Source organism: Bos javanicus, chromosome 9 (assembly GCF_032452875.1).
Source record: "Bos javanicus breed banteng chromosome 9, ARS-OSU_banteng_1.0, whole genome shotgun sequence".
NCBI lineage: Eukaryota > Metazoa > Chordata > Mammalia > Artiodactyla > Bovidae > Bos > Bos javanicus.
This window is the reverse complement of record NC_083876.1, coordinates 52486823-52513434: the sequence shown is the minus strand read 5'-3', so window position 1 is coordinate 52513434 and position 26612 is coordinate 52486823. Positions and strand designations below refer to the sequence as shown.

The 26612-nt window shown below is 37.1% G+C and overlaps 2 protein-coding genes across 4 annotated transcripts in view; one reads left to right on the top strand and one right to left on the bottom strand.

Moving 5' to 3' along the window:
* Nucleotides 1–21043, bottom strand: part of MMS22L (MMS22 like, DNA repair protein) — a 129647-nt gene extending 108604 nt beyond the window's left edge. The window contains exons 1-10 of one of the 3 annotated variants that reach the window (XM_061427772.1): nucleotides 20939–21043; nucleotides 20117–20293; nucleotides 18955–19080; nucleotides 15418–15467; nucleotides 9794–9881; nucleotides 9521–9698; nucleotides 7000–7090; nucleotides 5283–5413; nucleotides 3748–3861; nucleotides 1031–1204 (exon numbers count right to left, since the gene is read on the bottom strand). In XM_061427772.1, coding sequence (XP_061283756.1) covers nucleotides 1031–1204; nucleotides 3748–3861; nucleotides 5283–5413; nucleotides 7000–7090; nucleotides 9521–9698; nucleotides 9794–9881; nucleotides 15418–15467; nucleotides 18955–19080; nucleotides 20117–20280 — 1116 coding nt within the window. In that variant the 5' untranslated portion in view covers nucleotides 20281–20293; nucleotides 20939–21043. Of the gene's footprint in view, nucleotides 1–1030; nucleotides 1205–3747; nucleotides 3862–5282; nucleotides 5414–6999; nucleotides 7091–9520; nucleotides 9699–9793; nucleotides 9882–15417; nucleotides 15468–18954; nucleotides 19081–20116; nucleotides 20294–20930 lie in introns of those variants that run through there. The other 2 variants (XM_061427773.1, XM_061427774.1) reach the window with 2 other exon arrangements.
* LOC133254344 (uncharacterized) overlaps nucleotides 20623–26612 on the top strand; it is a 33801-nt gene continuing 27811 nt past the window's right edge. Inside the window, exon 1 of the mRNA XM_061428631.1 lies at nucleotides 20623–21145. Within this exon, the coding sequence (XP_061284615.1) occupies nucleotides 20623–21145 (523 nt within the window). The remainder of the gene's footprint in view (nucleotides 21146–26612) is intronic.

Below are 26612 nucleotides of genomic sequence, written 5' to 3'. Positions count from 1 at the left end.
TCATTTTCCATACACCAGTATGGGAAGGACTCACAAGCATAAACAAAGGACATACGATCTTTCTCTGAGAAGCTCATTCTATTATTCTCTCTCAAAGAGTCAGTAAAATGCTTAAATACACTGAAACTGAGCAGTATATGGACTTGTCAGAGCACTTTCTGACTTAACTTACTTTATCTTGGGCTCTCCTAAAGGATCTTTTATTATTAAGGGATCACTTGGAGGCCCTCTTAAGGCCCTTTCCATTTCTACAACACTATGTCAACACTAACTGACCCTCAGATTCCATGGATAATTTCTGGGCTCTGTCCAGTATACCAAAAAGAGAAAAATATGTGAAGTCCATCAAGGAACACGTTTCATAAAGCAGTGGTTTCCATACCTGATGGAGAATCACGGAGCTTTTCAAAAATAAGAACTCCCAAACTCCAGACCAAATTATAGTACTAAAACAGGATCTCCAGATTTTAAAAAATCTGAATTTTTACAAGCTCACAGAGTAGGCCTGTTGATCAGACAGCTTTGTAATCATCCCCAGAAAAAAAGACCAATTTTGAAAATATAGACACATTGGTTTCAAGATTCTAGATGCTTACTTTATGGAACTAATGGGTTTATACAATACTATACTACTTCTGAAGATGGAAGAACTTATATACAAATAAGGTTTCAAATGAATACATCAACCAGCTGGTTTTATTTCATAGCACTTTTTAAATGAAAAAAATGTTTCGAACTAGAAACTTACATACTAGTTAAAATCTGTTTTTTTATTTGAAGTAAACTTCATGGTTGTTTAACAGATTAAAGTATCTTCCCCCAAAACTTCTCTAACTCATTTCTGGAGATGTAGGCTTTCCTTTTGGCAATCTTAAGAGATTTTAGTTATCACTTTTTAAAGATTTAGAAAGATCCAGCATGTCTAATTTCAAAAGCTTGTTAAATTATTGTTTCTGCTCACTTTCTAATTTGTTTACCAAAAAAATGTATTAACAATAATTTAAGAAAGTTTAAAAACATAAAATCTTACCATTTCATCTGGTGTTCCATGGCGATCGAACTGATAAAATGATGCTACATGAGTAATAATCCACCAACTAAAACCCAATGGGTCCCTGGGCTGGACTATAAGCACAGATCTTCTCTGGTCATTTGATTTTTCAAGAAGTGTTTTGAGTAGTTTATTCAACCAGTTCCAAAATGACTATGGAAACAGAGGTATTATGATTTAGTTAAATTCAGACACTGATCCAGAAATCTTGATTTGGGTTTTTTCCTTCATATTTATAAGGAAATACAAAAGAATACAAAACACATATGTAAAACTTAGAGAATAATAAAAATACACAGGTTAAAAACTAGAAAATGACTAGCTCTTGCAACTCCCACATCTTCTTCCATCCAGGGGTAACCATTATTCTGACTTCTTTATCATTCCCTAGTTTTGTAAATTTTGCCACTTAAATATACAAGCCTTAATTACATGTTGTCTGGCTTCATCTTTATTTGTGTGTTTGTATTCTCATGTAGCTTGTTTCCATTGTTTAATAACTTGATATATATCTTGTCATATCTTTTACTATCAGTTCCAAATTCTTCTAAACTTTGTTTTAGATTCTCTTATAAACAGCTTACAGTCTTTGACAGTATATGTTTTAAATGAGCAATTAGTAGTCCATTTGCAGTTACTGTAATGACTCAAATTTAGTTTTAAATCTATCACCTTATTCTATATTTCTATTTATACACCTACTTTTCCCATCTACACCTCCTTCCTGCCTTCTTTTGGGTTGACAATTTCACTATTTTCCCCTTTATCAGGCTGCAAGTTAAATAATCTACTTTTTTCTTTTAGTGATACCCTAGAAACAACAGCATACATTCAAATATCTCGGTAAGTTCACATATATCTTGCTTTTCTCTTGGACTAAACAAAGACTTTAAAATTCTCATTTATGCCCCACCCAATTTATAAGCTAGTATTACTGTGTACTTTATTTCTTAACCCCACTCGATTATAATTTATACACAACATTTACCACTTTCATTACTCCCTTCCTATAGCTCAAATAACCTTCCTTTTCACTTTGGCATTATTATTATTCTACTAAACTTATCTTTCAGGATTCCCTTTAATTTTGCTTCATTGAAAACTGTTTCATCCAAGTCTTGAAAGACTGTGCTGGATGAAGAATTGTATGTTGAAAATTAGTTTGTTTTAGTAAAATGATGATACCATTCCCACTGGCCTCTATGGCTGTTGAGAAATCAGCTGCCAGTCTAATTGCCACTCTTTTCAAAGCAGCATTTTTCTGTCAGAATGCTTTTAATCTCTTCTGTCTCCAATGTTATTAAAATTTATTATTAAAATTATATAGAATATTTTCACTGTCCTAAAAGTCCCCTATGTTCTGCCCACCCCTAGAAGCCAATGATCTTTTTACTGTTTTCAGTTTTGGCTTTTAAAGAATGTCATGTAGTTGGAATCATACATTGTGTAACCTTTCAGCCTAGCTTCTTTCACTTAGTAATATGCATTTAAGGTTCCTATGGCAACCCACTCCAATGTGCCTGGGAAATCCCATGGACAGAGGAACCTGGTGGGCTACAGTCCATGGGATTCTAAGAGTCAGACACCACTGAGTGACTATCTCCACCATCATGTCTTTTCATGGCTTGATAGCTAATTTCTTTTTAGTGCTAAATAATATTCCATTGTCTGAATATACCACACTTTATCCATTTACCTACTGAAGGATATCTTGGATGCTTCCAAGTTTTGGCAATTATAAAATAATTGATAAATTAAGCTGCTATAAACATTTATGTGCAGGTTTCTATGCTGACATGCGTTTTCACTGGGTAAATACTAAGGAACACAACTGTTGGATCAATGTGTTAAGACCACACTAAGGTTTGTAAGAACAGGGCAAAATGTCTTCCAAAGGGGCTGTACCATTCTATATCTCTACCACAATGAATAAGTTTCTATTGTTTCACATTCTCAACAGCATTTAGAGTTGTCAGTGTTCCCAATTTTGGTCATTCTAATAGGAATGGTATCTCTTGTTCTTGTTACTTTTCCCTGAATTTGTAGTGTCTTTAAGGAAATTTAAAGCTCAATTGAGCTTCTGACTCAGAGAGCTACAGAGGAGTTTTTTTTTTTTAATTTAGGCAAAAAGTCTTGAAAATAAGGAAGAAATCATTCTAAACTCCTACCTGAATAAGAACATATAAACCACTTTCTTTAAGTATCATTTCACAATTAATTGTATACTTCTGCATATGGCTATTTCTCTTTTCCCCAATCCAGAACACTTGAAATAAAATAAAGTCCCATTCTGAAGACTGATTCAAAGTGAGGTAAAATAAAATTTGCCACCTTCCCCTTTGTGTTTTTCTTTCTCCTTCCTTGAAATAAGATACTGTAAAATTGATTAATAAATCTAAATCTGCCTCATTTCCTGACTAAATGTTTCTTGAATTACAAGAGCATTTTTAAAGTACTTTAGCCTAACGGATTCTTAATAGAAGAAAAAAAGAACTTGAGAAGATAAAATTATGAGTCAAATCTCATACCTGTCCTAGATTTTTCATATTGCCAATTTAGGGTTAAAAATACAGTAAGTATTTAGTATTCAGTGCTGTTTATAAAGAAAACAACTTTGTAAGATTTTTTTTTGCCAAACCAACTGCATAAATTCAATATAAGGGTTAGTAACAATAACTAATAGTTTTATAACTTACTTCTGAGAGAGACCATTTACTTCTGTGATTAAGGAGGTGAATGAGTAGAACCCATAATTCTTTAATGCATGGACATGGGCAATGGTGACTCATTAATGCCTCAGAAGGCCTAACCTTCAGAAAAGAACCAAAAAGAGTAAATTACAAGATAGCAGAATTTTACATGCCACATATCTCCCCTCAAATGTTTTAAAAGATTGATTTTGATGACTTAAAATTTATGCTCAATTATATAAAATTGCTTATAAAAAACATATCATTTCATTAACTTTTAAAATAAATTTCCATGTAAAAACAAAAGTACACAATGAATTTATTCCCAACTTAAAAAAAAAAAAACTGCTTTAATCATCTAGTCCAACGGAGAACAAAGTTGTTCTTTAAAGGGCTAGACAGTAAATGTTAGAGTCTTTAATAGTGAAATAGCCTTTGCTACAACTACTCAACTCTGCCATTGTTCTGCAACTTTAGTCATAGACAATGGATGAATAGGATGGGAATGTGTTCCAGTAAAACTTTATTTACAAAAAGTTGATGTGCTAGATTTGGCTACGGGTCATGGTTTCCAAACCTTGATCTAATCCATCAGCCAAATAAAAAGATTTCTAAGAAAATGATTAGAAAATAAGTTTAAATTCACTGTAATTGAGACTAAAACTTTTTATAATTAAGCAAATTTATTAGGAATTCATAAAGATTAGACAATTTTATCATTTTTGTAACAAACATATTCTCAATGCTCCTAAATATACCCTCAAGTGGCATACAGAGAATATGCACTATATTTTCAAGGACAGCCAGACTTCTGATATTCAAGTGTTCATTATTTCCCATATTATACAATTTTCTAACATAACATAGTAAAATAACCATCAAGATATTACTTTATCATATCTAGTTAACCTACTAATTACATTATAAATACAGACTAGATTTAGACAATACATAAAACATGATCTAAATTTTAAAAAATTAAAAATCCCAATTTCCCATAGGTAACAGTTATGCTTGTAACCTGAAGTTCTGACAGTCAACAGACTTCCACTGACTGAAAATAAATGTATACCATAGCACTTTTAAAGCACTGCTTTAAGCACTATGATAAGTAATTTAGTAAAAACACATAATGTCCCCCAATTCTAGACCTTTTATGAAAACAAGCAAACAAAACCGCTCTTTAAATGTGTCAACTAACTTTAGCTAAGTACTCATTTATTTTGTTATATAACAACAGATTATTAAAGGGCTGGTCTCTATTTGAAGAGAAATTTCCAATCATCATAAACATTGTTTTATTTACTTGACCAATAGAAAAGTGTTTAAAAAAAAAGCTCTAAGACACTAATTCTAGCCTGTTTTAAATGTTTAACTCAAATTCTTTTCCCAACCAACTCCCAAATAAAAGTAAATATAAAATTAGAAGAATTAACAAATAAATCATTTTAGGTTAAATTCTTATAGAACAAACCACACTCATTAAGTCCTGACTATTGTCATTAAATACCAAAAATGCAAATAAACTCTTAAGGCATTACCTTGTCATACCTGTTGAGGGACAGGTTTATTAAATCACAAAGAAGATTTTCACAATGTTCTTCAAACAAGCTGACATTGGTTAAATTGTCACCTGCCAGATTCATAAACTGATGACTATATACAACTTGTTCTAAAAATGAAATAAATTCTGTTTAAAACTACAGCAGATTTTACTAATTCAGAAGGAAGGGACTGTACACCTTTAAATTAACATAACACAACTGCAACAGAAACAGTTAAAAGACATTTTTTTCTGCAAATAAAAGTTAAATGTGAAAACAATTGCTTTCTTATATGAGCAGTGATGTTTCAATCCTCCCAAATACTGTTTAATAGATTTTCTTTCCTTAATATGGCCATCTAAAGAGCAACAATGCAACAAAAGAAAAAAATATATAAGAAGGTAAATATAGAAAATCTTTACCTATATTTCTAACCAATAATGCCTTTAAAACAGTCTTCTTTTAACAAATACTGATAAACTAACCATGTGTAATTGTTTTTTGGCATGAAATAGGACAAACCAAGGTAACAGATACCAAAATTTGTACCTGTGTCAGAGTAAGTTCACCTAACTACTGCTTTAAAAAAATATTATTTGAAGTAGAGTCGACATGAGAGAGGAAATGACATTTGTGTATACAATTCTATGTTCATATGTATCCATGTAAGTGCTCACATATACACACGTATATATATATATATATGTATTTTTGCATTAATTCATTTGAAAAATGGGTACTGAGGTACAGAATGTCTTTAAAACCCAAATAATTAATAATTTACAACTAGATAATATTTATAAAGAACAAGACCAAGAATAAATAGGCAACATGTGAAATAAAATTTTACCATCCATAATATATACAAACTACTTCAAATTAAAGAAAAACAGGAAAGACTGAAACAAAAAGTAATGCAATATATGCTTTGCAAAATATAATGAACAAATTAATAAAGCAAATATAAAGATAATAAAATTAAAGATGCTCAACTTCACTGATAATCAGGAAATTACAAAACAGATTCAATATCATTTTTCACATATAAGTTGGCAAAAAATAGAAATAATAATAGCTACTACTGGCAAGAGTATGAGGCAAAGATATGCTCATGGTTAAGTGTATAAAATTGGGGAAACTTATTATACAACACCAGAGCAGCATATACAATATTAGAAGTGCAATATGCTACTTCGATTCCAAAAACCTATTGTACAAAATAGCCTGTACAAGTATTTGAAGATGTATATACACACAAGGATGCTCAGTGAAATGTAATTTGTAATATTAAACAGAAATAACAAATATTAAAAAAGAGTTGGCTAAAATTATGATAGGTCCATAAGATCTATAACAAATGAATCAAGTCAAACTGTATGTACTAACATGAACAGATCTCTAAAAGCACTATTAAATAATACCCTCCACAGAACAATATGACACCACTTGTGGTTAGAAACAAAAACAAAAATTCTACCTATATATGTTTCTATGTATGTATACTAACAATAAGTACGGATGGATGGATAAATGGACCATTCTTTCCGGTACTTATCTCTAGAAAAAAGAAGTTAAGACCTTCACTTTCTAGTTTCATTACTGTTTGATTGAAAATAATAATAACTAGAAAACACTTACTTGTATAATCTTAAAAAACAATTTAAACATGTTTAGATTCAAAAAAAGGACATAAACCAGAAATCTATAAACTTACTCAATTTTTCACCAAGCATGTGAAGAATTTCCAGCACCAGCCAATGGATATCTAGGTGGAGATGTAGTAAATGCCATGATGGTGGGTAAAGCTGTGAATGATATTATCAACTGTGACTGAAAATTCATAATACTTTATTAGGTATTTTATAGCATGTCACAATAATCTTCCCTAAGCACAAGTTAAACTACCACTATTCAAAAGTGCAAGGGAAACTTCTGTCTTGTTTGTTAAGAGGCTTTTTTTCACTAGAGATATTTAAAAGTAGGATATAGGATATACTCTTAACTGATGTTGCAGACAGACCCACCTCGGGGCTGCTTAACAGGACAGACTTGCATAGTAAAGGTAGCTACCAACCAAGAGATATTCTACTACAGCTGCAAACCAGTAAATGAATTTTTTTAAAACATCATTTTCATGATTTTATTTTAGACTTTAGCCAGGAAATATGGTTTTAAATGTAATGAATACCTAGGAACATCCATAAAATATTTTAAGGAGAACTTTTAAATCATTTTAAGACACTACTGTCACGTCCATAAAGAAACTAAAGTTAAAAGTGGTGAAGAAATTTACCCCTCAATTCATTCCTTAGGATTCAAACCTAATTCTATTCCATTCAAAAGTCAGTGCTCTTTACTGTGCATGCAGGTTATCAATAAATTTTCTCCAATCAACATTTTGATTCACTAAAATACAATGATTTGTGCTTTTTTATTAAGACATCTAAGAATGATGGAGAGGGATCTTGCCTTATCAAACATACAAACAAAATAAAACACTAGTAAAACAACATTGGCTCAGGAATAGATAATAAACTGCAAACATAGGAAGAGAAGAGTGGACACACATTCAAATCAGCAGGGAAAGTGTAGGTCATTCAGTAGGAGTCAGGATGATTAACTTATTCATTTGCAAGATACTAGATTTCCTACTTCAAGGTATATTTTTTAAAAGATGAATTAGAAAAAAAATAAATAAATAAAAGATGAATTAGAGATAAATATTTAAAAGTATGTATTTTACAAGAGCATAGGAATTGTATTAAAGAAAAAAATTGATAAATATAATTTTACAGAAAAAAATGATGTACCTAGCAAGTCAGCTTAATTGCTGAAAAAGATAAATGAAAATATTTGTAATACATAATACCAAGAAATAATATTACTAACTTTAAAAAGTCCCTTAAAAAGAATAAAAGACAGATGTTCAACTAAGAATACCAATTAAAGCATTTTCTTGCATATGAGAAAGGCAAAACATAAGAAATACGTAAAGTCTTGAAAGATGCTATTTCATGATTTTTTGGTTTTGCTGATGTTTCAGAACAGTATTTCAGTGTATGGCTATTTTGTTTATGTGCTGGTGATTCCATTCAAAGTAACCTATACTTTCAACAAGTCCGTCTAATTAAAAGCCTATGAAAGGTAAACCTTAGGTTGAGGACCCTTGCATGGATCTTTTAATTTCTGCTTCTAGATAAATTATTTTTATTTTTCTTAAGCAGTCAATGGATATTCAGAAAATAAAAGCCAGTCCAATTTACAGAAACTAAAAAGGAAAATTACCTTTCTCCTTACAATCCATCCATGAATCTTTATTAATTGACATGATTAAAAACAACTACCTAATTGGTTTCTATGGATTAGACATATTCACCTGTGAAAACAGCTGGAACTCTATTTACTTGTATTATCACATATATTGATCCCTGAAAAGTTGGATTTTTAATTGTTAAATTTCACAGAAATATAAACACTTTATTGTACGTTATGTATTTTGGCAAAGACTCATTCCTAAAAGCTGAAGGAATTGGTGATGTCAAAGAGAATAGATAGAACTCAGGAAATCCCATGGGGAATTATAATCTGTCACTCACAGAAGCTCACATTTTCCTATGGAGAATTTGTTCAATACATCCACAGGCTGGGTCATGCTAACAATACAATTTTTTAAAAAGCCAAAATTCAGAGAGAATAATTGTCACAGACAGAAAAAAAATGGCAGGCATGGTCAAAACATTCATATTCTGAAACTATCTCAAAAGCCAGAAAACATAACAATGTGTTTTGAAAGCCTAACTTTTTAAAGGTGATGATCTTAACTCTTCCGATAAAATAAAATAGGGTTTGCCCATACCTTGATCAATGGGAGAGAGGATACGAATTTTAGAACATAAAAGGTTATTTTATTTGCTTTGAAACTTTTAAGCATTTGCACTGTTACAAATTAGAATAGCTATCAGTGATTCAACATAAATGATTTCTAAGCACTTAATGCACTTTATTCAATTCTCCCAATAACTCCAGGAAGCTAAACCAATTACACAGATGAGAATACTGAAGCAAGAGGTGCTATTTGCCCAATGGCACATAATTAATAGAAGGAGGAGCCAGTATTTCAACTCATGCAGTCTGGTCCAAGAACTACACCCTTGACTAATTTCCCTCATTCTTGAATGAATATTACCTGTGAGAAGAAAACAAAAACTTCAAAAATTAAATGTAACAAATCAAACCTTAGTCTGGTTTTGATTTACAAATGCTCCTGTATTCGTAGTGGGAAGTTCTGATAGGTGTCCTATATACAAGAGTAACCCATGGAGCTCATCAACCAACACTGAGGGAAGCTGTGCCTCCAAAGTCTCGTAGGGATGGACAGGAACATGACTTTCAGCATTACGTACTTGCAGGGACCTAAAACATGATGAGATCCAAAAGGTAATTAGAGTCTGGATAAATTTGCATTCAGAAATTCATGTATTATTCGTATTACTCATCTGACAGCCTACCTGAAGATGAAAACTTTAACATAATGAAGAAATGTTACGCAGAGCTGCCTAATATTGTGTGCTTTGCAATGCAGCATTGATATCTTCCCTAAAATCAAAATAGGTAACGTTAATCATGGTTTAAAGAATCAGCGATTGGTGACAAAAATATTCTATAAGCTGTATAAGCAGAAATTCTCTATCTTTTCATTTGTTTCAACTGATTCTCACTATCCCCCTGCCCTCCCCCCACAAAAAAACTGCTCTTAAGGTCACCAGTGAAACCAAGGTTGGCCAATCTAATGGACACACCTGTCTTCAATTAACTTGCCCTTACAGAAGTATTCCCTACACCTGGTTCATTGATACCATATGCTGCCAGTCTTCCTTCCTCCTCACTTTCCTATAATTCTCATGTTTTCTCTGTTTTTGTTTTCTGGCTGACTCATTTTCCCCTAGAGTGGTTATGAGTGTTTTGCACATAGTAACCACCCATATAATTTTTGCTGATGTAAATACTGAAGTAAGGGAAAGATGGCATGGGTTCAGGCTGAATGAAAAACAGGAATAAGTGATTAGGCAGCCTTATAAGTCATTATGAGTTTTGATTTCATTCTAATACAGTAGATGACTTTTCACTGGGTTCTGATTTAGGAGGAACAGGAATTGATATACATTTGAAGCAGATTTTGTACTCAAGATTATAGAAGGGCTAAGGGGGATGTGTTAAGAGACCTGTAGCAGTAATTAAAGAGATCCAGGAAAATGTATAGGTTGAAAGTATATTTTGATCATAAACCTACTGGGAATTTGATGGATTAGATATGAGTTTAAAGGAAATGAAAGAATCAAGAATGACTTATAGGCAACAGTTAGCACCAGGTAATAAGTAGAGAAAACATGGGCAGCATAAGCTGGTTTTGGAGCACATCATGGACGTACTTGGATTGAGCAATCCAAGGACAGATGTCAGGCAATTTGACATGCAAAGCCTGGAATGCAAAGGAGACTGGAATATTTCAACATTTGGTGTTGTTACTATTTAGAAATAAAGTAACTGATGAGATAGTACATGTAGGAAAAGATATACAGAGAGGAGACTCGAGGAGCCTGATTATTAGCAATAGATCTGAGGTGGAAGGGGCTTCCCTGATAGTTCAGTTGCTAAAGAACCTGCCTGCAATGCAAGAGACTGTGGTTCAATTCCTGGGTCAGGAAGATCCACTGGAGAGGGGATAGGCTACCCACTCCAGTATTCCTGGGCTTCCCTTGTGACTCAGCTGGTAAAGAATCCTCCTGCAATGCGGGAGACCTGGGTTTGATCTCTGGGTTGGGAAGATCCCCTGGAGAAGGGAAAGGCTACTCACTCCAGTATTCTGGCCTGGAGAATTCCATGGACTCTATAGTCCTGCTGCTGCTAAGTTGCTTCAGTCATGTCCCACTCTGCGCGATCTCTGTGAGATCCCCCATCCCTGGGATTCTCCAGGCCAAGAATACTGAAGTGGGTTGCCATTTCCTTCTCCAATGCATGAAAGTGAAAAGTCAAAGTGAAGTCACTCAGTCGTGTCCGACTCTTAGCGACCCCATGGACTGCAGCCCACCAGGCTCCTCCATCCATAGGATTTTCCAGATAAGAGTAATGGAGTGGGCTGCTATCGCCTTCTCGGACTCTATAGACCATGGGGTCACAAACAGTCGGACACGACTAAGCGACTTTCACTTTCACTTTTGAGGAGGAGCCAAAATAAGAGAGGCAGGAAAAGGAGGAAAAACAAAGCCCCTTACCATAGGCAACGAATTATTATTCATATTAAACATAAAGAAAAACTTAATTTAAAATTTGTATTCAAATGAGTAAACATGGATACCATTTTGGCAAAACCAACATGAATATAAGTGTAAACATACTGTGCACGTATCTACATATCAACAAGTGCAATGCAATTCTACAGCTTAATTCTACTTTGCTTACAAAAGTCATAACAATCCCCCAGTGTCACAATTCTCAGCCCAAAAAGGCAGTACTCTTAAAAAAACAACTGCTATGAACTGCTGCATCTAGCCAAAATGGAGTAAAGGAAATCATACTTACTCACCTCTCATCTTAAACTTAAAAAAAAAAAAAAAAATCCATAAAACAAGAGTTTTCAGGCATTGGACAAAGGCAACACAAGACTCCTAATCCAGAGAGATTAGTTTCAAGACTATACCAGCTTCCCACTAGAGACAGTTTCCAGGCTGCAGCACAGGGGCAGAGAATTCAGAGCCCAGATCACTGATTTGAGAAAACATGAGATCTGAGTTTAGGGAAGTCTAAATTTGCAGGGCAAAAGTACCAAAGAAGAAAAAAATGGCTACATAAAAAAGAACCTGGAGATGTGCAGAGGTCCCTTTTGAGTCTGACTAAGTACTGATCTGCAGGCCAGAGAAAAATACCAGAAAACAATTCCCTACAAAGCTTACGAAGATCAAGGAACAGTTTAAGTTCACACTAGCAAGAATTTAAAAAAAGTAATAAATCAGAAAAAATCCTCAGAAGTCTTACTAGAGCTGAACATTAGACTTAACATTAGACTACAGGCTACTTTTTAAAAGTCCTAACAAAATTTACAAGCTTCAAAAATATCCAATGGATTACAAGTACTCAACAATGAGCCAGAACAAAATTCAACAGTAGTTTTAGGAATACAAGAAAATTCAGAAAGCAGCAATGTAAAAGCTACAAAGTCCATCACACAAGAAAAAATTACTAAATGTTCAAAAAAGCAGAAGAATGTATCCTAAAACTATGAGGAAAAAGTCAATACAAACAAACCTGGAAATGACAATGATGAAAGAATCTGTAGTTAAAGTTAAAAACAGCAGCTGTAGATATACTCCATATGTTAAAGACAGATTAAAAATATATGAGAACAGAAATGGAAAACATAAAATCCAGATGAAATGTCTAGAGACAAAAAAATACAGTACCAAAAAGGGAGTAACATTAACAGCTGTATTTAATACCAGGTGGCAGTACTCTTCAGAGAAGGCAATGACACCCCACTCCAGTACTCTTGCCTGGAAAATCCCATGGACGGAGGGGCCTGGTGGGCTGCAGTCCATGGGGTCGCTAGGAGTTGGACACGACTGAGCGACTTCACTTTCACTCTTCACTTTCATGCATTGGAGAAGGAAATGGCAACCCACTCCAGTGTTCTTGCCTTGAGAATCCCAGGGACGGGGAAGCCTGGTTGGGCTGCTGTCTATGGGGTCGCACAGAGTCAGACACGACTGAAGCCACTTAGCAGCAGCAGCAGTAAAAAAAAAAAAAAAAAATATATATATATATATATATATATTATGTATACTATTCTGCCTCAACAGGAAAGCAATCCTTGGAGTATAATCAACGGGAGAACAAGAACCATGTGTACATCAGTAACTGACCCTAAGGGCTTTCTGGAGAGGGTTGAGGGCCAAGGGTTTACAGGAGTTTACTAACAAACCCCTGGTACAGCTTGCATGGGAGGGGAAAGCTGGTGTGTGTGTGCTGTGTGCTTAGTCGTGTCCAACTCTTTGCAATCTCATGGACTGTAGCCCACCAGGTTCATCTGTCCATGGAATTTTCCAGGCAAGAACAGTGGAGCGGGTTGCCATTTCCTACTTCAAAGGATCTTCCCAAGCCAAGGATCAAACCTGCGTCTCGTGCAGTGGCAGATTCCTTACCACTGCACCACCTGGGAAGCCCAAGCTGACGCAGGGATAGTCTTCAGTATTGCTAACCTGCCCAATAAACCGGTCATTGTTTTTTTTAAGCAACTAAAGAGGCCAAAATGTCAGCGTAACAAGTAACCGTTTCAACAAATGGCCCACTATAGTGATTTTAGGTCCATAACTGCTTTTCAAGGAATAATCCTGCATAATAAATGCCTTCCACAAACCCAATTTAATTAAGTCATTCTATATAGTAAAGGTATTTTTGCTGTTTCCACTACAATCTTGTAGAGGCTCCCCAGGGGTTTAAAAGTAAAATTGTGACTTTTTGGCACTGCTTACAAAGACACCTATAATTGCCTCCCTTCCAAAAATTAATTCCTAACATAGTCCAACTGACATAATCACCACTTACTCCCTTTTCTCCCAGCTTTTATGTTTTTATACACGTCAAATGTCTTTGTCACAAAGTTGTTTCATACCTGAACTCAGCCAATCCCCAACACTTGTCCATAAGCTTTTGCCTGACTAAGTCCTCCTCATCCTTGAAGCCCCAGATCTGGTATCATCCAGTGATGTGCACATACACAGATAAACCCCTCGGTTCCTGCAGCAACTTGCACATGTCTTTATCATTACACTTTTCCATTTGCCATGCCAATTATGCTTGTTTATCTGTTTTACTCAACTGCAAACTCTTCAGTAGCATAATTTTCCTCTTTGATTCATCAGCACCTTGCACATGAAGGAGGGACTTGGGTGGCAACAGAACAGGAATAGTCAAAATTTACTGAGGACCAACTGAGAAAAAAGAACGGCCCTGGCAGCAGACAACAATTAAGGCCATGAAGTTTCCTAATGAAATTAAACAGTCATACATTATCAAAAATAATCACACAAAGTCACTCCATGATTTTGGTGAAACAAGGAAAAACAACAAACCGCCTTAGTAATCATGTTTGACACAGAAACAGGGCACTACACAACCACGTGGAGACAAGGTCCAAGAACAGAATATCCTCCTCTTCCAGCTAAGATGACTATCGCTTCATCACTAACTAGAACCTACCCTTGCCTTCTTTTTGTTCCACCTTCTAAAAAAAAATTTTAAATTACCATACGCTGTCACCAAGTTGCTCCAGCTTCTGAACAGCATCAAATCCAGAATAAAGCCTCTTAAACTCGACCCAAAATTAGTCTGCGCAAGCGCATACCCTACACAAACCCCTCCCTAATTCCGCTTGCTGAGAGGCCCCAACTGTTCCTCATGATGCGTTTCTCTCCCTTGCCTCCTAAGCTAATAAAACACTTTTTTGACCAAAGGTGTGTTTCGCATGATCTGTGGTTGCTGGGCATAACAACAGATCCTAAGCTAAGCACCTAATATGCATTATGCCATTTAGTCCTCACGAGAACTCAGTGAGGTGGGAACCTGGTGTGAGGCCTGCAATTTGCTAGGGCTGGAACCCAGGCTGACCACACAATCATGTTTCTGAAGACTATACTGAACTGAAACTGTTCAAAGGAGAGGCAGCTAGCCTGTACTGAAACACACTGCCCTTCAACTCCCTTCACTCCCTTAACTATACCAATTACCCCACAATAAAAACAAAAACGGAAAGCATCAAAGGTAAACAAGAAGCTGGCATGAGGTCTGGCACTTTACATTTTCACCACTCCCCACCCCCAAAGCAAGTTACTAACTCACTTCAGAGATGTTTGGCCTTAAATCAATTTTACTTGCAGATTTGGAAAAATACCATAAATTTCATACAGGAGCAAAATTTAAGTGTCATACTTTTTCTGAACCTAAATATAACTGTCTCCTGAACTTCTGAACTAACACTTCCTTCAAGTTATGATGATATCCAATGACACATCATAGACCCATGTACAAGTCACTGAAAGAGAGTCATTTCTCTTTGTCTTTAAACACACTTAAAACTTACCAAAATCACAGCTGGCCTGTAATAAGGTTTCCAAGTTGTATAGCTGTTGCCTAATTTAAAAAATTTAGGGTAAGAATTAGTTTTTGAACAGTTTAAAGTATGTAACAATTACTTACAGATAGTGTTTCCAAATCTTTTACACAGCTTCAATGCCTCTCATTCCTGAATAATGTTTGATGTTTCATGAATGTTTATTAGCATCACCTTCAGGGAGTAAACACTTTGAGAGAAGATAAAACATGCCTATATCTGTCCTCCCAAAAACAACTAAGAGATACATTTATCTCAAAAATTAAATATAGATTTCAACATCAAGAAGATACTGTTTATATCTCTAAGAAGTTTAAGATAGTTACATTAAACATCCTATGTTAAAAGTAACATAAGGAAATGTTAAACTGTGTCATATAATTACACAATAGGAGTTCTGAAAAGGAACAGAATATGTAATGTAGACTAATTAGGGAAAATTTTAATTTATGATGTTCCACCTTAATTTCTCACAATAATCTTCTCTTGCCATTCTCTTCCTAGTTGCCTTTTTTAACTCCCTAAAGACGGAGCCATATTTATAACCTATGACCTGGATAAGACTAAACTCATTCTTTAATGTTTAAGATTATACAGAATCACTCAGACTGTTTTCCCAACAAAACATGTAACATGGCACAGGTTCCATGGGATCAGGGTGAGAGGAGAAATCACTCAACCTTTCTATTTTCATTTAAATGTATCATGTATACATTCTTTTTTAATTATGTAAGTTTCAAGTATATAGCACTGTAATTCCACATCTATATACACTACCACATGATCACCATCACAAGTCTAATTACTCTCCATCACCATACAGTTGACTTGATTCACCTTTTTCACCGACATCCTCAACTCCTTCCCTCTGGTAACCACTAACTGGTTTTCTGTATCTATGAGTTTGTTTTATTGTTTGTTCATTTGCTTTATTTAGATTCCATGTGAAGTCATACAGTATTTGTCACTCTCTGGCTTATTTCACTATGTATAATACCCTTGAGGTCCATCCATGTTGCTGCAAATGGCAGGATTCCATTCGTTATTAAGTCTGAATGATATTCCATTGTGTATATATATGTATGTATATATAATTTTTAAAATGTATATATATATAAGTGTATACATACATACATGTAAAATTTCTTCATCCATTCATCCATCGAAGGACGCATAGGTTGTTTCTGTATCTTCATATCCTGACTACTAAAAATAATGCTATAATGAACACAGGAGATGAATCTATCTTTTCAAATTAGTGTTTCTATGTCCTTTGGATAAATACCCAGAAGTGGAATAGCTAGGTCATAGGGTAGTTCTATCTTAATTTTTTAAAACCTCCATACTGTTTTCCATAGTGGCTGCAGCGATTTACATTCTCACCAACAGGGCACAAGGGTTCCCTTTTCTCCACATCTTCTTCATTTTGTTCTTTCTTTTCTTTTTGATACCAGTCAGATGTGACGTGACATCATTTCCTTAAGTCATGTTGAACATCCTTTTATGTGCCTGTTGGCTGTCTCTAACTATTCTTTAGAAAAATATCTATTCAGATTCTCTACTCATTTTTTTCAGATTTTTGTTGTTGTTGTTGAGCTAAATCAATACTAACCCCTTATATTAACCAAATATATGACTCGCAAAGAGTCGGACACGACTGAGCGACTGAACTGTCTGACTGCTGACTTGCAAATGCCTTCTCCCCTCCAGTAGGTTGCCTTTTCACTTTGATGACTGTTTGCTGTGCGTAGTTTTTTAGCTTGATGTAGTCACATTTATTTATTTTTTGCTTGTTTCCCTTGCCTTTGGAGTCAAAGCCAGAAAAACATTGCTAAGACTGATGTCAGTGAGATCACTGCCTTTATTTTCTTCTATATATTTTATTGTTTCAGGTCTTATATTCAAGCTTTTAATCCTGTTTGAGTTAATTTTTGTGTATAAGATGGTGGCCTGGTTTCAGTCTTTTACCTGTGATTGTCTAATTTTCCCAACAGCATTTATTGAAGAGACCGCCCTTTCTTTAATGTATGTTCTTTGCTCCTTTGCCAGTAATTAACTGTCTCTATTTAGGTGTAGATTTATTTCTGTTATCTCAATTCTGTTCCATTCATCTATATGTCTGTTTTTATGCCAATAACATGATATTTGTTTACCATACCTTGGTAATATAGTTTGAAATCAGAAAGTGTGATGACTCCCGCTTTGTTCTTCTTTCTCAGGATTGTTTTGGCTATTTGGGATCTTTTGTGCTTTCAGGTAAACTTTAGAATTACCATGTATACATTCTTAATGTATTTTGAGACAATATTTGCCTTTGATAAGTAACTCCAAATCTCAAATCTAAATTATGGACTGGGTTTTAAGTAATAATGAATCATTTCAATTTAATTAATTGTGATAATGAGTAATGTTTATTTATTTTTTTATAAGTTCATATTTTTAAGAGATATATACCAAAGTATTTAAGGGTGAGATGGCATGATACCTGGAATCTGCTTTAAAAATATTTAAGCCAAAGGTAGAGGGAAAGGGACAGAAGGAAATGTGATAAATCATGATGTTTATCATAACTGAGGGAAGGTATGTGAGGGTTCACTATACTATTCTCTCTATATTTGAGTATGTTTAAAATTTTCATTAACATTTTTTAATGTTGTCCAGATTAATTAATCATATTTCTATTATACAGTCTGAAAAGTCTGAGTTCATTCTCCAAAGATTACTGAAAAATTATGTCTATTAAGCAGTCCTAATGCTAGGAAAGACTGAGGACAGGAGAAGGGGGGTGACAAAGGATGAAGTGGTTGAATAGGATCATCGACTCAATGGACATGAGTTTGAGCAAACTACAGGACATAGAGAAGGACAGGGAGGCCTGGTGCGCTGCAGTCCACAGGGTCACAGTCAGTCAGACAGGACTGAGCGACTAAACAACAAAAAGCAACAAAAGTATTTTTTTTTTCTTCCAAAGTTATGGTATACTTCAAAGCCTTAAATATTTGTTTTCAATAAATGATGTCAAATGTGTGTGTGTGTGTTCAGTCATGTCCAACTCTTTGTGACCCTATGTACTGTGGCCCACCAGGCTCCTCTGTCCATGAGATTTCCCAGGCAAGGATACTGGAGTGGGTTGCCATTTCCTCCTCCAGAGGATCTTCCAGACCCAAGGATTGAACCCATGTCTCCTGCGTCTCCTACACTGCAGGCAGATTCTTTACTACCGAGCCACTGCAGAAGCCCAATGTCAAATACAACAGAATAAAAATTCTGCAAAACCACTAAAAGAATAAACTCATTAAAACCATTACTCCATCAAGCATTACTGCTTAAGTGCTGTTACTGATAAGATAACCAGGTGAGCAGCAATCAAAATTCTATAGGTGTTTTTGTAATGTCAGTATTAGAAACCACCCAGAAATGTAACTTAAAACTGAATAGCAAAAAAAAAAAAAAAAACTGAACAGCATATTCACTCAATGGCAGTTTTTAAAAAAATACAAAACATACCTGAATAGATGAAAGAGAACTCTAGATGAATTCACTAATGCTGTTTCAGTAACCCACTCAATGCCAAATATTTCCACTGTATCCTCTTCAAAATTAGTTGGTAAAGGATCAAGATTCAAAATTACTCTGAAATAAAAATTCTGATTCAATTTCACAAAATGTATGCTATATCTCATACTATAGCAGGAGTTTCTGGCATTATATGAATCCGTATTACCCATGACATGTCAACAATAATGTTAAACGTCAGGTAATGCCTTGGTACCTTGTATCTCACTAATACTATAAATGAACTATATTAAGAATTCAACCCTGTATTATGATTTTTTAAAAAGAAGAGGATAACTAAAGAGCACTATAACTTGAGGGAAAAAGGTGGAACATACTTTCCATAGGGAACATACTTTCACCTGCATTCAACAGTGGTTTTCAGTTGTAGAGTTTCACCTTTTGAGGGGACATTTAATTTTTAAAACAGTTAAAGTTACTCTGAGCCATGTCTAAAGAAGGGCATAATCAAGTCGAATAACATCTTTTAAGGTCTGAAAGAAGGTACAATTGTAAAAATCAACAAAAATGGTTTCTGTTCTGAATAAAACTGCCTCAGCAGGTATTTCCAAAATATTTCAATAACAGGAGTCTTACTTAAATATGAATATACAACTGTTCAAGACAAGAGATTGGAAGGATAATATTTCTGTGAATTTACACAATCTAGAGCACTTACTCGAAAGTTAAAAAAAAGCTTAAAATAAAGACCTATAAGACTTCTGTACGTGTAAATATACAGAATTACAAGACTCTGGAGCAACAAAAAAAATGTGCCACTTCAAAAAGCCCAGATAGTTTATAATTCACTTTAAGTAAAAGGTAAAACTAGTGTCCGGCTCCCTACTCCAAAGCTGAGGCAGCGGTGAGGTAAGAGAACAGCAGGTAGCAAGGAAATTATCCTTCCAAAAATCTTTCAGGTATGTGTATGCTCTAACAAGAAACCAACAGAACTATTAGCGTGCATCCGTATGGTAATTAGAGCCGATTTACAAAAACAGTGCCCGATGAACATTAAAGTTTAACTGACTGAAGTCTTAATTAAATAACATACCTAAACAGACTCCTAAACTCTGAATAGGGAAAAACAGTTTCCGATTTTTTTTTAACCTACCGCTTAAGAGCTCCACTGGAAAGGTAGGACTCTCCAGAAAAATGTTTTCCTCCTCCTCTGTTGTCAAAATCACAAGAAAAGCAAGGGGGATTGCACCATTCTGTCTCTAGTTCCAGTTCCAAGCTGTCGGTCAGAAACGTGGACGCAGGGGGACAGTTATCCATTGTTCACCATTTCCTGAAATTTTTGGAGTTCATTAATGACTATCAGTAAGGGCTCCAAAGAAGTTGTGATGTGATTCCTGGAGGTGGGGAGGGCCGAGAAATTTGGGGTGACCTCAAAAAAGTTCCCCAAACGCCCCCCTCCCCAGCACACAGGAAAAAAACGAGAAGCGAAATAAATCCTCAATAAATATATACCCCCCCCCAACCCGCCCCTGCCCACCGACTCCCCTATATCAAGGCTGTCAGATTTTAGACTGTGCCCCGGACTGGCTGTGGCAGTAACTTAAAAATCCCATCTACGTCAGACCCGTCAGTACAGGGTGAAGTGGGGGAGAAAAAAAAATGTTGGCAGGACAGATTCAGCCTCAAGCCCAGAGCTCGACTAGACCTGCGACCTCCGCTAAGTTACTACACCGCACTGAGCCAGGTTCCCCGCAGTGCCGGAACTGCAAGCTCCCCGGCCGACGCCAGGCGTGGATCCAGAGGGCCCAGAGCAAGTCTCCGCTCTCCCGACCTGGGCAAGTCCCGCCAGGTCCGCACAAGGCAGCGATCTGCGTGGGCCGACCACAGGGCGAGGGGATCCGGTGTCCTGCACACCCCGGCGCCCTTGGTTTGGTGCACGTCGTACCTACTCACTCTAAGATCCGTACCTACTCACCCGGAGATCCGCCCCGGCGGTCCCGGCCAGAGCCAGCGAGTCCGTGGGGGTCTAGATCACAAACAGACGAAATTCCCGCCAAGACGCCTGCGTTCAATGAGGGCGGGGCCACGGAGAAGCCCGCCCCCCGAGGTGCGCTCGCGAGATCTCTGAGGGACCCGTCGGAACTCCTCAAGTTCTCGCGAGAATCTTCCAGTCCAGGACTCCGTAAGGCTATTTGCATTTTTACTTCTTATTTTTTTTTCCCTCCCTTTGGTAGTTTTAATTGGTACTTTGGGCCGGAAGGCGGAACCTCACTTGAGAAGGAAACGGGCTGAGGTGAACGAGGTTTAGGGACCGCGGGGTTTGTAGTCTGGCCGAACTTAAGAAAAGAGCTCCACTGGAGCCAATCGCAAGCGGGTGTCTGAGGGCCGCGCCTGAGCCTCTAGTTGGTGGGCTAGTCCCAGCAGCTGCTTTGTCGAGGTCGTAGATGCCTTTGTTCATGGATGTGGACAAGGCAGGTGCAAAAATGAGGTTATTCCAGTGGGTGGAAACACTGAGTAGGTCACATGGAACTTGATTTCGGTATAAAAACTGTTGTGCGCCTCCCCGCACCGCCCCCCCCCCCCCAACAACATTATCTGGACAGGTTTAAGACACTTAACCTTGGACACTTTTGTAAAGACTTTTCAGTCTAAATCAGAGATAACACCGTTCAGCCGTCTTCAGTTTCAACAAAACATGGGAATTTCTCATTTAAATGTCCTGCTGTAATTTGAGTATTCTCCATTGCCCTTTCATCCAAATATAGTTTGTCCTGGGTGTAATAGCGAAATAGACCCCTTTTTCCTTTTTCAAGTGTCTGTTGTTGAGTAGTCAATTTGGTTAAACAAGTGAGTGGAGTGTAAAGAATTAATAAATTTTCTGAAATAATTTAAGCTACTACTTTCATAGGTGGTGTATCATGAACCCCCAGCAAATAACTGATGGCATGCTCAAGAGACGTAGTTGTAAGGTGCTTAATGAAAGGGCACTTTACAAAGAGGTGGGTGGTATTACCAGGAAACAAAAAGTGATGGTGAAGCTCCCAGAACTGATCAGAGACATGATTACTTTTAGACTTAAGAGGTAAGGGAAAAGAGATTGCCAGGTCCCAGGGAGACTTAACTGCTGTTGGAGATGCCACCCACCTGATAGGCACCTTTGCTACCTTAATGAAGGAGTATAGCCAATGTCAGCCTGAACCCAACAGGAAGGAGCTAAAGGATTAGGTCCAGGCAGACCTCATTTTTGTTGTGGTTTGTTTTCTTGTGCCTCCTAGATAACTGTGTTTCTACAAAGTGAAGGTTTGTGAGAACCCTGCATTTAACACGTCCATTAGTACCATTTTTCCAATAGCATTTGCTCGCTTCATGTCTTGTGTCACATTTTGGTAATTATCACAATATTTAAAACTTTTTAATTAGTAGATTTATTACGGTGATCTGTGAGCGTTGATGATACTATTATGATTCCTTTGGGGTGCCACAAACCAGGGCCATGTAAGACAGCAAACTTAATTGTTGCAGTGACAACATAGGATTTAGACTAGTACATAAACTTAGCTGAAAAAGCATCAACAGGGTTTGAGAGGATTGACTTCAGTTTTGAAAGGCATTCTACTGTGGATAAAATGCTATCAAACATCATTCTGTGCTGCAGAGAAATCATTCATGAGTCATCAGCATGCCAAACTTCAGTTTTGTCTTATTTTAAGAAATTGCCACAGCTACCCCAACCTTCAGAAACCACTGCCCTGATCAGTCAGCAGCCATCAACACTGAGGCAAGACTCTCCATCAACAAAAAGATTATGACTTGCTGAAGGCCCAAATGATGGTTAGCACTTTTTTAGTAATAAAGTATCTTTTAATTAAATTATAGACCTTATTGTTTAAAGACACTATGCTATCGCACATTTGATAGACTACAGTATAGTGTAAACACAAATTTTATATGCACTGGGAAACCAATTTGTGTGACTCACTTTATTGTGGTGGTCTAGAACCAAACCCACAATATTGCCAGGGTACACCTACACTGAAATCTCTTTCCCTCCCCAATGTAATAGCCAAGCAGTGTCCCTCATCATTGGTGGCCAAACCCAACTTAAAAGCAGAGGGCAAGGATGTAACTTATAAAGTTCAGGCTCATGGAGTAGAGTCCAGGCTGAATAAAAATAGAGTGAATCTGACAGAAATGGAGTTAATTTCATCAAGATGATAAAATATTCAGTGTATATATATCAAATAATAGAGCTTCAATATATATAAAGAGAAAAATATTATCATTTATGGAAGAAATAGGATTCCCTGGTGGCTCAGCCTGTAAAGAATCTGTGTGCTGTACAGGAGACCTAACTTCAATCCCTGGGTCGGGAAGATCCCTTGGAGAAGGGAATGGCAACCCACTCCAGTATTCTTGCCTGGAGAACTCCATAGACAGAGGAGTCTGGTGAGCTATAGTCCATGAAGTTGTAAAGAGTTGGACATGACTGGGCAACTGACCAACAACAACATAAGACACCAAAGGCTTCCCTGGTGGTTCACTGGGTAAAGAATCCTACTGCTAACGCAGGCAACACAGGTTCAATCCCTGGGTCGGGAAAATCTGGAGGAGGGCATGGCAACCCACTCCAGTATTCATGCCTGGAGAATCCCGTGAACAGAGGCGCCTGGCAGGCTATAGTCCACAGGGTCCCAAAAAGTTGGACATGACTGAAGCGATGTGGCATGCACGCACTTTTCCACAAATTCTGTGTACATCATGTTCTCTCTGCCTCCAATGTGCTTCCTTCCCCTTCATAGTACTATTGCATATCCTTCAGATCTCTTCTCATATATCTAACCCTCAGAGAAGTCTTCCATGATCTCTGTAAATTATACCAACTCCTTCTATTATAGGTATCCATGGAGCTCACTTTGGAAGGACTCACCACAGGTGCAACTTTATAGCAACATATGTAATTGGTAATATTTATATCCTACACTACTTACCTGATGCTTCAGACGGTAAAGAATCTGCCTGCATTGTGGGAGACCCAGGTTCGATCCCTGGGTCAGGAAGATCCCATGTAGAAGAAAATGGCAGCCCACTCCAGTATTCTTACCTGGGAAATCCTATGGACAGAGGAGCCTGGTAGGCTACAGACCATGGGGTCACAAAGACTTGGACACAACTGAGTGACTAAAACATACTACAGTGTAAGCCTCAAGAGAAGAGGAACCATGTCTGCTTTTACATAACAGTATACCTTCAAAAATGCATCTTGAGGATGTTCAATAAGTCAATATTAAAGAGTGAATGGATATTAAAGGACTGAATGGATATTAAGTTAGTGACGGTATTGTTGAATTGGGTTTTAGGTATGGTAGAAAGGCTCAAGATGATTCTATAAGTAGGTCTGATTTCAAAGCCTGTCTCATTTTCCATTTGTACCTCATAAGCTTGTTGTGGTAATTACATTAAAAATGTAAGTAGAGCTTCCGACATAGTACAATATGAGCAGTCTGGCCTCCTTTCACGTCCACCTGCGACCTTAGGGCTGGTATAAGGCAGAAGGTCCCTGGTGGCTCAGAAGATGAAGAATCTGCCTGCAATGCAGGAGACTGGGGTTGGGAAGACACCTTGGAGAAGGGAATGGCTTCCCATTCTAGTATTCTCGCCTGGAGAATTCCATGGACTTGGGGTCCACGGGTTTTAAAAAGGCAGACATGACTGAGCGACTAACACTAGACTCCTAGTATTGAAGTATGTGGTAATCAGAAGATTGTAAACCCTATGTAAAGACATATAAACACACTAGGAAAACATTACACGAATCAAGAAAAACACATTTCTAGGCCAAGTTGGCGTTCTGGCTGCCAGTTTGCAATCCCTGAATTCTAGTCTGTATCAGAGTATCATTATGAGAATGAAGATGGATTGGAAAACACTTATTTTAAACTGTTTTGTGCCCTTTACTTGGGGCTTCTCAGGTGGCTCAGTGGTAATCTGCCTGCCAATACAGGAGCCGCAGGAGATGTGGGTTCAATCCCGAGGTCAGGAAAATCCCCTGAAGGTGGAAAAGGCAACCCACTCTGGTATTCTTGCTAGAATAACCCCATGGAGAGAGAAACCTGGCAGGCCATGGGGTCCGTGGGGTCACAAACAGTTGGACATAACTATGCATGCACACATGCATGCCCTTTACTTCCTACTTCTTAACATATGTATTAATATATAGTTCTATTTAGAGTTAGAAAGTGGAAAGGGAATCAGATCAGATCAGATCAGATCAGTCGCTCAGTCGTGTCCGACTCTTTGCGACCCCGTGAATCACAGCACACCAGGCCTCCCTGTCCATCACCAACTCCTGGAGTTCACTCAGACTCACATCCATCGAGTCACTGATGCCATCCAGACATCTCATCCTCTGTCGTCCCCTTCTCCTCTTGCCCCCAATCCCTCCCAGCATCAGAGGCTTTTCCAATGAGTCAACTCTTCACATGAGGTGGCCAAAGTACTGGAGTTTCAGCTTGAGCATCATTCCTTCCAAAGAAATCCCAGGGCTGATCTTCTTCAGAATGGACTGGTTGGATTTCCTTGCAGTCCAAGGAACAGTTCAAAAGCATCAATTCTACGGCGCTCAGCCTTCTTCACAGTCCAACACTCACATCCATACATGACCACAGGAAAAACCACAGCCTTGACTAGACGAACCTTTGTTGGCAAAGTAATGTCTCTGCTTTTGAATATGCTATCTAGGTTGGTCATAACTTTCCTTCCAAGGAGTAAGCGTCTTTTAATTTCATGGCTGCAGTCACCATCTGTAGTGATTTTGGAGCCCAGAAAAATAAAGTCTGACACTGTTTCCATTGTTTCCTCATCTATTTCCCATGAAGTGATGGGACTGGATGCCATGATCTTCATTTTCTGAATGTTGAGCTTTAAGCCAACTTTTTCACTCTCCACTTTCACTTTCATCAAGAGGCTTTTTAGTTCCTCTTCACTTTCCTTAATTTATAATCACTCTAAGAGAACAGGAAATGAAAGAGGAGTGATTCTCCAAAGCAAAAGCAGAATATTGTTACCAAAGAAGGAAGATGAAATACTGTACAGGCAAAGCAACAGATGCCCAACACTCCTTTCCTCTTCTCTACCTGGTGGGATTATCTTCTTATATGACACTTCTTATATATCACTTCTGTGCTACCTACCATGGTAGGTCACATCCTACCATAACATCTTCCTGTCCAGGAAAAATAAATTATTCTTTTTACATTTGTGTAAGTAATATGTACTATATTATTACCTTTACTGTGCTACAGCAAAAGAGCTGTGATGTATCTGCCTGTCTCTGAGAGATAGCTTCCTCCAGAGAGAAAAATTTCCACCCACAGACACTGTACTGCTTCCTGCTCTGCCTCTTTTCCTCAGTTACCCAGTTACTCTTTTCCTGATGCCTACCCAAGTTACATATCCTTAGTCCTGTTTCTAGCTAAGACTTTGGTAATTTTTTTGCCTGGCTTAGGATATCGTCTTATGGTCTGCCTTACAAAGTCCTCAACTCTGGCCTTCTGGTACTCTGCTTCTCTGTTCAAAGACTACATCGAAGGTTCTATTCTTTCCTAAACATCCCTGAGTTAGATTTTCAGGTCATACAAGTAGAATACATA